The sequence below is a fragment of the Schistocerca piceifrons genome, chromosome 3 (genome assembly GCF_021461385.2).
Source record: "Schistocerca piceifrons isolate TAMUIC-IGC-003096 chromosome 3, iqSchPice1.1, whole genome shotgun sequence".
In the NCBI taxonomy this organism is placed as follows: domain Eukaryota; kingdom Metazoa; phylum Arthropoda; class Insecta; order Orthoptera; family Acrididae; genus Schistocerca; species Schistocerca piceifrons.
In genome coordinates this window covers 584,078,589-584,091,804 of record NC_060140.1, presented here as the reverse complement: position 1 = coordinate 584,091,804, position 13,216 = coordinate 584,078,589, and the positions used below count along the sequence as shown (strand labels likewise).

Below are 13,216 nucleotides of genomic sequence, written 5' to 3'. Positions count from 1 at the left end.
CAATCCCTCCAATACTGCCTCAATAACGCCATCTACATATGTAATTAGTGGTGCCTTTCCAAAAATCCTGCAAACACCCAGATAATAATTATGGGAAAACCAAGTCAGTTTACCATCCTTGAGACCTCTATTTCATAATAGATATCCTTCCAATTCATAAACTATAGCCCTTTGAACTAACACTTCATACCATCCATCCTATGGAAAATCCACAAGAGATTAAAACTACTAACTGGCTGAGCGTGGGCACTAAATCCCCTATCAGTCATAAAGACCTGGAATGATTTCATCTATCCCCATCCTCACATACTCAAATGTTGCATGTACTTCTGCTACTCCTACATTTTACAACTACTTCCTCTAAATCCTTGTTTTTAGTTCTGTAAATGACTAGTTTCACTTTCCTCTGATTATCTGAATTTAATAGTTTTCCAACTACTCTCTGGCACATAGTTTCCATATACATTTACCCCCACACCCCTACCCCATGGATCATGTAGCAGATGATAAAGTTCTTATACCTCCTCAAAAACCTAGAATACTGTCGCAAGTCTTACACCTCCCACAAAAATCGAACTGCAACACAATCCTTGAAACACTGCACTGCTCCAACACCCCAATCATCACAGCTCAACTTCCTTACATCTGTACCCACTTTATGTCCTTTACCAGGGTAATCTCGATCACCTTCCTCTCCAAGACCATGATGTCATTCATGAGATTTGTATTACTCATCAACTATAACCTATGCTAAACCTTACTTTTACAAATGAAGGCTCTCTCCCAACATATCCTTTCATAATTGCAGTGCTACCTGCTTCCTACTACCTACACCTCATGTTTGAACCTTCAAAATACTCATGCTTTATACTTTCTCAAATTGCTTCCTTTCTTGTCCCACCTGCATCCACACAAAGGAAATTCTGCCAGGAACCCACAGCACCATCATAGTTTTAGCATTAAACTGATACACATTACTATCTCCTAAAGATGATAATGTTTGTTTTTTTTAACCCAACAAATTAATTTTTATATTTTGATGAAAGGCTGAATGGTGGCAACATGACCTCTGCCAGCTGAGAGCAGGTAGAAAAAAAACTATATCTGTCTTTGCTGAAGCTGTGTGGTCTAGAGCGTCTTGCCATGGTTCATGCGGCTCCCCCCGTCGGGGGGTTTGAGTCCTCTCTTGGGCATGGGGTACGTGTGTTGTCCTTATCTTACTTTAGTTTAAGTTAAATTAAGTAGTGTGTAAGTCTAGGGACCGATGACCTTAGCAGTTTGGTCCCATAGAACTTACCACAAATTTCCAAATTTGTCTTTGCTCGCTTGAAGACGACTGGAAGGTGCCCAAATGAAGTACCACGTTCAAAGGTAAAATGATGATTGACTGCAATCCAGAAGATACAAGTTTTATTTACTTATGACTATTTGTGTGTGGTTTCATTAACTTGCATGTACCACCAAGAGGGAAATTTAGTCATTTTTTCTTTCTTTCAACTTCTGTGCTAACTGATATATACAAAAGTTCTTTAAAGCCATCGTAAATCAAATATCTTGATCATTAGTTTCGCTTTTTATGAAAACTTGACAAATTAACATGGCACGGTTAAAACCTGCAAGATGGCCGCCGAGTAAGTGACGCCAGAAACTATTTCCAGAAATTAAATACGTGCATTAGTGTATCATTTAGTCTTGCCGTTAAAGGTTGGACTTTTCTTTGCGTATTTTTTCAGAAAACACGAAAAATATCGTAACTTCGCGAAGTCGCGCTTAGGCTTAAATTTTGTAAACGTGTTTGTTTCTTGTTTCACGGTAATTTAACTACTTTCTCGGTAACAGATATGTAAACTACCGTAAATAGCGTATAACTTCATTGTTTTAATACCGATTTCAGAAAAACAGCGTAACTCTATATCAGAAACTTGTTTATACATTTGTTTATAGGCCTAATTCTCATAACGTTTTTGGAGAATCAAACTTAAAGTATCTCGTTTAATTGTCCTTTTTTTCATTCCATCGAGTGAAATATATAATAAATAGCGTATACCTTCATTGTTTTAATACAGATCTCCGAAAAAAAACGGAATTTTAAATCAGAAACTTGCTTATATACATTTGTGAATAGGCTTAATTCTTGTAACGTCTTTTTTTGATTTTCGGTAATTTAATTGATTTATTCTAGCTAAAGTATTATTTTTGCCATGAGTGAGAAGTGCCTGACTTGCTGTAGAATTGTTAGTTCCGGGGTTTGGTGTGATGGATGCTGTAGTTTTTTTCACTGGGGGGACTGCAGTGGTGTGGGTGTCGGGAAAGTGGATCAGGTTCATCAGTGGTTATGTAGGATTTGCAGCAGAGATAGGAAGATAGTGGAACAGGAGGGGAAAATTGCTGCCCTTCAGGCTGAGCTAGATCAGGCTAGGGAAGATCTGGACAGGTTAAGGAGGGAGAAGGGCAAAGAGAGGTGGGAAGTGGCAACAGGTAACAGAAGGAACAGGCCTAGAACTAAGTCTGACAGTTTGGTGGTGAATGTCAAAAATAAGTTTGACCTGTTGCTTCAGTTAGAAACTGATGAGCCACAAGCAGAGGTAGGTGTAGACAGGACACAACAAACTTTCAATAGGAAATTGAAAAAGAATGTAGGAAAGTCATCGAAAAGGAAGAAAGTCAGGTGACAGAGGATTTAGGTTCACTCTGTAAAGGATTTACCAGGGAAGACACCGTGGTTATTGTGGGAGGGCCAGGGAACAGCATTGACAGAGATCCTGGGTACAGTACAGAGTGTGACCTGGTAAAGATTGCGTCGGCATCGAGACACACCAATGTTGAATTTGTATCTGTCCTGAGACGCCATGACCGGCCTCATTTGAACTCTTCTGTTGGGAGAGTTAATTTGGAGTTGGAACGGCTGCTTGGGTCGGGTGCGGGGGCTCATATTGGTGTGGTTCCTGTTGATTCTCTCAGTAGGTGGGACTATACCAGGCACGGCCTACATCTCAACAGGAAAGGGAAGGGGAAACTGGCTGGGGTAATAGCATGAAATTTAAGGGGGGAGGCACTGCCATGAATGGTAAAATACCAGTGGTTACAGGTGTTGGAACAGCACCTTTTTTAGGATAGGTAAGACAGAAAGATGTCAAGTTCTACGAGAGGTCAGGACTGAAACAAATCTTCAGTTTAGGAAAGAAATTAAACAGCACAATTCTAGCACATTGGACCACCAGTCACAGCTGTCAATTATAAATTTTCACCAATCACGAGAAATTTTATCTCCACCAAGTTGTATCTCAGTCCTAGGTAATTGCATTGATGAATTAAAGTCACCCAACCCAGTTGACATAATCTGCCTCTCTGAACACCATGTGACCACTGGTATAAGAACTAGGCCTAAGCACAATGAGAAACTCAGACAGGAGAGTACTGCAAATGTTAGAATAAGGAAAGGTTCTCATAAAAGTAAAATTAAAAATAATGTAAGTATATTTCATTAAAATATTGGGAGTTTAAAGAATAAAATAGATGAGCTTCTGGTTTGTTTAGAAGATTTAGAAGCTGAGGATGAAATAGATATACTATGCCTGTCTGACCATCACATTGTTACTGATATGGATAAGGTAAATGTAAGTGGATATAAGCTCTCTGCACATGTAATGAGAGAAAATATGGAGAAAGGAGGAGTTGCCATATATGTCAAAAGTGATCATTGTGCAAAAAGTATAGAGACAAAAATGTTTTGTGTAGAGAAACATATAGAAGCATGTGCCTGTGAGCTTAAATTAAATAAAGGCACATTTATAATTGTAACTGTATATAGGTCCCCATCAGGAAATTTTCATCTATTTCTGAAAAATTTGAGCTCCTTGTTGTGCTATCTGTCAGACAGGGGGAAGCAAATTATTATTTGTGGGGACTTCAATGTAGATTCTCTGAAAGAGGGTAATAGGAAAAATGACCTTGTAGTATTACTCGGTTCTTTCAATTTGACACCCGTTATTGATTTTCCTACTCGGGTGGTAAAGGATAGCAGCTCACTGATAGATAACTTCTTTATAGACCAAGATAAGTTTAACCAGATAAATGCTCAGCCTGTTGAGAATGGTCTTTCTGATCATGGTGCACAGCTAGTTACAATATATGACATAGCTCCATTCAGCAATACTAAACAGTCCTCCAAAGTAGCACGTTCAGTCAACGATTTAACAATTGCAAATTTCAGGGAAAGCCTACAGCAGTTAGGCTGGGATGAGGTGTACCGTGAACCTGATGCCAATTTAAAATATAATTTATCTCATGACATTTTTGTAAATGCATTTGAAAACTGCTTCCCCAAGAAAATAGTTAAATATACTCGTAAGAAACCTTGTAACAAACCATGGCTTACTACGGGTATAAAAATATCTTGTAACTGGAAAAGGGAAATGTATCTGACAGCAAGAAAGAGTAGTGACCCAGAAACTATCAAACATTATAAAAACTACTGTGTTATATTAAGAAAAGTTATTAAAAAAAAAAATCCAGAAGTATGTGTATCATGTCTGAAATCAGCAACTCTGATAATAAAATTAAAACAATTTGAAATATTATTAAAAGGTAAACAGGTCAACCAAGAGCACAGGAAGACAGTATTACCATCAAATGGAATGAAAACTTTACGAACAAAAAGTCAGAAGTTGAAAATATTTTTAATAATCATTTTCTAAATGTTGTGGATATAGTAGGATCCAGGTGTTCATTAGAAGATGCTAGGCTGTTAATGGAAGAGGCCATACCTATGCAATTTGATACAATTGAAATCTCACCCACTTCTCCCTCTGAAATTAGGAAAATAATAAACTTGCTTAAAAGCAAAAACTCACATGGAATTGATGGCATTTCCAGCAAAATACTAAAAGCTTGTTCTCAACAGATAAGTAAGATTCTCAGCCACCTGTGTAATAGCTCTCTGGAACAGGGCATTTTCCCTGATAGACTGAAATATGCTATTGTTATACCTTTGCAAAAAAAGGGGGGATAGATCTGATGTCAACAATTACCGTCCAATCTCCCTTCTAACAGCTTTATCCAAAATTTTTGAGAAAGTAATGTATTCACGAGTAGCTTCACATATCCGTAAAAATGAAGTACTAACAAAATGTCAGTTTGGTTTCCAGAAAGGTTTTTCAACAGAAAATTCCATATATGCGTTCACCAATCAAATTTTGAATGGTCTGAATAACCGAACACCACCCATTGGGATTTTTTGTGATCTCTCAAAAGCTTTTGATTGTGTAAATCATGAAATTCTGCTAGACAAGCTCAAGTATTGTGGCATGAGTGGGACAGTGCACAAATGGCTTAATTCATACCTAACTGGAAGAGTGCAGAAAGTTGAAATAAGCAGTTCTCATAATATGCAAAGATCAGCACATTACTCAAAATGGGGAACTATCAAGAATGGGGTTCCACAAGGGTCAGTCTTGGGTCCTTTGCTGTTCTTAATATATATTAATGACTTGCCATTCTACACTCCTGGAAATGGAAAAAAGAACACATTGACACCGGTGTGGCAGACCCACCATACTTGCTCCGGACACTGCGAGAGGGCTGTACAAGCAATGATCACGCACGGCACAGCGGACACACCAGGAACCGCGGTGTTGGCCGTCGAATGGCGCTAGCTGCGCAGCATTTGTGCACCGCCGCCGTCAGTGTCAGCCAGTTTGCCATGGCATACGGAGCTCCATCGCAGTCTTTAACACAGGTAGCATGCCGCAACAGCGTGGACGTGAACCGTATGTGCAGTTGACGGACTTTGAGCGAGGGCGTATAGTGGGCATGCGGGAGGCCGGGTGGACGTACCGCCGAATTGCTCAACACGTGGGGCGTGAGGTCTCCACAGTACATCGATGTTGTTGCCAGTGGTCGACGGAAGGTGCACGTGCCCGTCGACCTGGGACCGGACCGCAGCGACGCACGGATGCACACCAAGACCGTAGGATCCTACGCAGTGCCGTAGGGGACCGCACCGCCACTTCCCAGCAAATTAGGGACACTGTTGCTCCTGGGGTATCGGCGAGGACCATTCGCAACCGTCTCCATGAAGCTGGGCTACGGTCCCGCACACCGTTAGGCCGTCTTCCGCTCAAGCCCCAACATCGTGCAGCCCGCCTCCAGTGGTGTCGCGACAGGCATGAATGGAGGGACGAATGGAGACGTGTCGTCTTCAGCGATGAGAGTCCCTTCTGCCTTGGTGCCAATGATGGTCGTATGCGTGTTTGGCGCCGTGCAGGTGAGCACCACAATCAGGACTGCATACGACCGAGGCACACAGGGCCAACACCCGGCATCATGGTGTGGGGAGCGATCTCCTACACTGGCCATACACCACTGGTGATCGTCGAGGGGACACTGAATAGTGCAGGGTACATCCAAACCGTCATCGAACCCATCGTTCTACCATTCCTAGACCGGCAAGGGAACTTGCTGTTCCAACAGGACAATGCACGTCCGCATATATCCCGTGCCACCCAACGTGCTCTAGAAGGTGTAAGTCAACTACCCTGGCCAGCAAGATCTCCGGATCTGTCCCCCATTGAGCATGTTTGGGACTGGATGAAGCGTCGTCTCACGCGGTCTGCACATCCAGCACGAACGCTGGTCCAACTGAGGCGCCAGGTGGAAATGGCATGGCAAGCCGTTCCACAGGACTACATCCAGCATCTCTACGATCGTCTCCATGGGAGAATAGCAGCCTGCATTGCTGTGAACGGTGGATATACACTGTACTAGTGCCGACATTGTGCATGCTCTGTTGCCTGTGTCTATGTGCCTGTGGTTCTGTCAGTGTGATCATGTGATGTATCTGACCCCAGGAATGTGTCAATAAAGTTTCCCCTTCCTGGGGCAATGAATTCACGGTGTTCTTATTTCAATTTCCAGGAGTGTATATTCATGAAGAGGCAAAGTTAGTTCTCTTTGCTGATGATACAAGTATAGCAATCACACCTGACAAACAAGAATTAACTGATGAAATTGTCAATACTGTCTTTCAGAAAATTACTAGGTGGTTCCTTGTAAACGGACTCTCACTGAATTTTGATAAGACACAGTACATACAGTTCCATACAGTGAATGGTATGACGCCATTAATAAATATAGAACTTAATCAGAAGCATATAGCTGGGGTAGAATATTCCAAATTTTTAGGTGTGTCCATTGATGAGAGATTAAATTGGAAGAAACACATTTATGATCTGCTGAAACGTTTGAGTTCAGCTACTTATGCAATAAGGGTCATTGCAAATTTTGGTGATAAACATCTTAGTAAATTAGCTTACTACGCCTATTTTCACTCATTGCTTTCATATGGCATCATATTTTGGGGTAATTCATCACTGAGGAATAAAGTATTTATTGCACAAAAGCGTGTAATCAGAATAATAGCTGGAGTCCACCCAAGATCATCCTGCAGACATTTATTTAAGGATCTAGGGATATTCACAGTAGCTTCTCAGTATATATACTCTCTTATGAAATTTGTTATTAACAACCAAACCCAATTCAAAAGTAATAGCAGTGTGCATAACTACAATACTAGGAGAAAGGATGATCTTCACTATTCAAGATTAAATCTAACTTTGGCACAGAAAGGGGTGAATTATACTGCCACTAAAGTCTTTGGTCACTTACCAAATAGTATCAAAAGTCTGACAGATAACCAACAAGTATTTAAGAAGAAATTAAAAGAATTTCTGAATGACAACTCCTTCTACTCCATAGAGGAATTTTTAGATATAAATTAAGAAAAAAAGAAAAAAAAACAAAAAATTATTAAAAAAAGTAAAAAATAAAAAATATAAAAAACACAAAAAAGTTGTTATATTAACTTAAGTATGTTGCTAAATTAACTTAATTATGTCATGTATTGGAAAATTTGACTCATTCCACATCATTACGAAATATCGTATTCATGATCCATGGAACTAGTATTAATCTAATCTAAACTAATGTAATCTAACTTGCAAACAGCGATGCAAAGTAACCTCAGAAATGTGATAACACTGCCAACTGTCCTAACAGTGCATGGATTTCGCAAAAAGTAAGCGAGACATGATCATTTTAACTATGAATGCTCTTTCTTAGGAAGACATGTGCACACAGATATCCAATACATAAAAACAGATAGCTGTTCGGATTTGAAAGAAAATTCTGAAATTTTCGTCGGATAAAGCAAGTTTTCCTGAGTTTTCATTGCAAGGAGCATCGAGCCTATGCACTGTATTGCACACGAGTAAATCTTTATTTACGGGAAGACAACACTTTTGCACACAGAGTAAATCCACAGCCTAATAAATAGTCACACATTATGGTGTGAAAGTTGTTATCGTTCGATATTATGGTGTGAAAGTTGTTATCGTTCGACAGCTGGAGCGACACTAGCGCTCCAAGCGGTGAGAAAGCAGTAAGTCACAAGCGACATAAGAATAATGTTAGTTTATAATTATTTTCGAAGTAATTAACGAAATAGTTGTAACTGCGCTTTCCATACTACATAGATTCCCTAATGTACAGACATGTTACAAATCAGTATAACCTTTGCAGAGAGGCGGCATCATAATTTTAGTATCTGAAGCCTCCCAGCTTAGACATACTGCGTCTTGAAATTCTAACATATAAAACAAAACGAAAAGTGCATGATATGAAAACAACAGCAGCCAAAGCTGAGAACATTACGAAATTTTATGTTGCAAACAGAAGCGCATCAAGGTGATCCTGTGCTTGTGGTAGAACTGCTTAAGCTGCGAGTGTGCTTTCACCCACACTTGGCCCCCCACGTATGTGCCTTGTTTTTAATATATTTAATTTGCTAAAACTGCGTTCAGGAGATGCGGCAGTCCCTGGACTGACATTAATATCCTCAGAGCTATTTCGAAATTCGAATAAGCGCTTCTTACCCCACTCTGCATAATAAAAGTCTTCTTTGCATCATCACTAGCTCTCTGAAATTTGAGATCATACAATACGTAGCGAAGTAGCAGGAAGAACTCCATTGTTGAATATAAGCGAACCCTACAAACGCACCAACCGATCGACCAATTTCGTGTCCAACCTCTATACGTCCCGTCCGATTTCCCTCAGCGATTACAACGCTGTCTTGTTCCTGTTGCTGTTGCAGTATTTTGTTTTTCCCACACACAGGCAACTGACGATTGTCAGGCTACAATCCGACCTTTACCAAAGTCGGAAACGTGATGGTACGCATTTCTCCTCCTTACACGAGGCATCACAACAACGTTTCACCAGGCAACGCCGGTCAACTGCTGTTTGTGTATGAGAAATCGGTTGGAAACTTTCCTCATGTCAGCACGTTGTAGGTATCGCCATCGGCGCCAACCTCGTGTGAATGCTCTCAAAAGGTAACCATTTTCTTCCTGTCGGTTAAATTTCGCGTCTGTAGCACGTCATCTTCGTGGTGTAGCAATTTTAATGGCCAGGAGTGTAAATAAAATACGGCGCGGAAAATAGACCCGCGAATTTCTTTTGCATCAAGACAACTCACCGGCGCACAAAGCCCTCGCTACACTGGACACTCTGCGTGACTGCGGGTTCGAACTGTTACGTCATCCACCATTTTCTACAGATTTGGCTCCGTTAGACTCTCTTTTTTTCCCAAAGCTAAAAAAAATCCCTCAAAGGACGATTATTTGACAATGATGATGCAGTGATGGATGCCGTGAATGGTTGGACTCGAAATCGAAGACCTTTTATCTGAGTGGTTTGCAGAAGTTATCCGAGTGTGCCTACAAGTGTATTAGTGTACACGGGTATTATATTGAAAAATGAATTGGAAATATAAAATTTCTGTCATTCTTTATTTGTTAGGCTGAGTTTTTGACGCCCCCCCACCCCCGGTTCCCCTTGTAGAATGGGGATTCCTATGGAATGCATTGTTTGCACAAAAAAATACAAGAAAATTTAAAAACAGTGGCATGTGCCATGATCCCCATTTGGGGTTCGACTAAAATATATCGTTTATTTCAAGGTTATTTCAGGTTTTTACCTCACGTTGTTTTTCTCAGTCTCTGTGTCATTCAGGCAACACAGAAATAATGTAGACGGAAAAAAGAAAATGGGACAGTTAGCGGGTTAGGCAGTAAGCCCTCGCGAGAGTACCTGGAGGTGGCGCATGCGGCGGCAGAGGTGCAGCAGCCGCAGCGTGCCCGCCGTGTTGTGCTCGACGGCGGCCCGCAGCCCCGCCTCGAGCCGCAGCGAGGCGGCGCAGTGGAAGACGACCGACACCTCGGCCAGCAGGCGGGCGCGGTCCGCGGGCCGCAGCCCCAGGTCCGCGCGCAGCACGTCTCCTTCGACCGCGTGCAGCCGCTCCAGCGCCGACGGGTCCGTCCGCCGCAGCCTGTCGAACAGCTGTCCGCACGGTACAGGCCAGGTAGGAACACTATGTTGTTGTTGTAGTTGTTGTCTTCAGTCCTGAGACTGGTTTCATGCAGTTCTCCATGCTACTCTATCCTGTGCAAGCTTCTTCGTCTCCCAGTACCTACTGCAGCCAACATCATTCTGAATCTGCTTAGTGTATTCAACTCTTGGTCTCCCTCTACGATTTTTACCCTCCCACTGCCCTCCAATCCTAAATTTGTGATCCCTTAACGCCTCAGAACATGTCCTACCAACAGGTCCCTTCTTCTTGTCAAGTTGTGCCACAAACTCCTCTACTCCCCAATTCTATTCAATACCTCCTCGTTAGTTATGTGATCTACCCATCTAATGTTCAGCATTCTTCTGCAGCACCACACGAAAGCTTCTATTCTCTTCTTGTCCAAACTATTTATCGTCCATGTTTCACTTCCATACATGGCTACACTCCATACAAATACTTTCAGAAACGACTTCCTGACACTTAAATCTATACTCGATGTTAACAAATTTTTCTTCTTCAGAAACGCTTTCCTTGCCATTGCCAGTCTACATTTCATATCCTCTCTACTTCGACCGTCATCAGTTATTTTGCTCCCCAAATAGCAAAACTCGTTTACTACTTTAAGTGTCTCATTTCCTAATCTAATTCCCTCGTCATCACCCGACTTAATTCGACTACATTCCATTATCCTCGTTTTGCTTTTGTTGATCTTCATCTTGTATCCTCCTTTCAAGACACTGTCCATTCCGTTCAACTGCTCTTCCAGGTCCTTTCCTGTCTCTGACAGAATTACAATCTCATCGGCGAACCTCAAAGTTTTTATTTCTTCTCCATGGATTTTAATACCTACTCCGAATTTTTCTTTTATTTCCTCTACTGCTTGCTCAATATACAGATTGAATAACTTCGGGGAGAGGCTACAACCCCGTCTCACTCCCTTCCCAGCCACTGCTTCCATTTCATGCCCCTCGACTCTTATAACTGCCATCTGGTTTCTGTACAAATTGTAAATAGCCTTTCGCTCCCTGTATTTGACCCCTGCAACCTTCAGGATTTGAAAGAGAGTATTCCAGTCAACATTGTCAAAAGCTTTCTCTAAGTCTACAAAAGCTAGAAATTTAGGTTTGCCTTTCCTTAATCTTTCTTCTAAGATAAGTCATAAGGTCAGTATTGCCTCACATGTTCCAACATTTCTTCGGAATCCAAACTGATCTTCCCCGAGGTCGGCTTCTACCAGTTTTTCAATTCGTCTGCATGGAATTCGCGTTAGTATTTTGCAGCTGTGACTTATTAACACTATATCAATTTCATTACGCTTTATCCCTGTCTGTGGGGCGGACACATATTGGTTCCTTCGCACGACGAACATCGATGTGTCGTACAGGGTGTCCCTCATAAAACCGGTTAATCGTCTCTAGTGGAACTGCCTGTGAAGTGGCAACACTGTCTCGAAAGTTGGCTACACTGCATTTTATCGGAAAGCTGAGTGCCACTGTGTGTGCGTGCATCAGTTGTTAGAGGAGCTCGTATTGTTGAGTTCTACAGCAGTGGGGCAGTTTGCATTAGAACAGCGAATTGATATTGTGGAGCGTTACATAAAGATAGGTTTCATCAAGGAATGTAAAGAAATGTTTCAAGCGAAGTATTCTGGTGGGAAGCTCCCCACAATCACCGCTGTTAAAGATCTGTCAAGAAATGGAAAGCCGTAGGATCCCTTCAGAACGTGTAGAGGAATACACGACCGACATGGAGGACTCCTGAAACTATACACACAATTCGAGTGGACAGTTCGAGAAGTCCGCACAAGTCGGTAAGTAGGTATCTCGTACATCGTGTATTAAAACATACGAAATTAAAAGCCAATAGTGTGAGTGTGGTGCAAGACTTGAAATTTGAGGATGAGGAAAAAAGACTTCATTATTGTAACCGACTGTTATCATCAATTGCTAACAGCCGACTAGTTTCCAAACTTACACTACTGGCCATTAAAATTGTTGCACAACGAAGATGGTGTGCTACAGACGTGAAATTTAACCGACAGGAAGAAGATGCTGTGATATGCAAATGATTAGCTTTTCAGAGCATTCACACAAGGTTGGTGCCGGTGGCGACACCTACAACGTGCTGACATGAGGAAAGTTTCCAACCGATTTCTCATACACAAACAGCAGTTGACCGGCGTTGCCTGGTGAAACGTTGTTGTGATGCCTCGTGTAAGGAGGAGAAATACGTACCATCACGTTTCCGACTTTGGTAAAGGTCGGATTGTAGCCTATCGCGATTGCGGTTTATCGTATCGCGACATTGCTGCTCGCGTTGGTCGAGATCCAATGACTGTTAGCAGAATATGGAATCGGTGGGTTCAGAACGGTAATACGGAACGCCGTGCTCCATCCCAAGGGCCTCGTATCGGTAGCAGTCGAGATAACAGGCATCTTATTCGCATGGCTGTAACGGATCGTGCAGCCACGTCTCGATCCCTCAGTCAACAGATGGGGACGTTTGCAAGACAACAACCATCTGCACGAACTGTTCGAAGACGTTTGCAGCAGCATGGACTATCAGCTCGGAGACCGTGGCTGCCGTTACCCTTGACGCTGCATCACAGACAGGAGCGCCTGCGATGGTGTACTCAACGACGAACCTGGGTGCACGAATGGCAAAACGTCATTTTTTCGGATGAGTCCAGGTTCTGTTTACAGTATCATGTTGGTCGCATCCGTGTTTGGCGACATCGCGATGAACGCACATTGGAAGCGTGTATTCGTCATCGGCATACTGGCGTATCATCCGGCGTGATTGTATGGG

The 13,216-nt window shown here is 42.1% G+C and overlaps 1 protein-coding gene across 1 annotated transcript in view; it reads right to left on the bottom strand.

Moving 5' to 3' along the window:
• The window catches only part of LOC124788859 (putative fatty acyl-CoA reductase CG5065), a 178,687-nt gene that overhangs the window by 150,038 nt on the left and 15,433 nt on the right, over positions 1–13,216 (bottom strand). Inside the window, exon 2 of the mRNA XM_047256142.1 lies at positions 10,150–10,398. Coding sequence (XP_047112098.1) covers positions 10,150–10,398 — 249 coding nt within the window. The remainder of the gene's footprint in view (positions 1–10,149; positions 10,399–13,216) is intronic.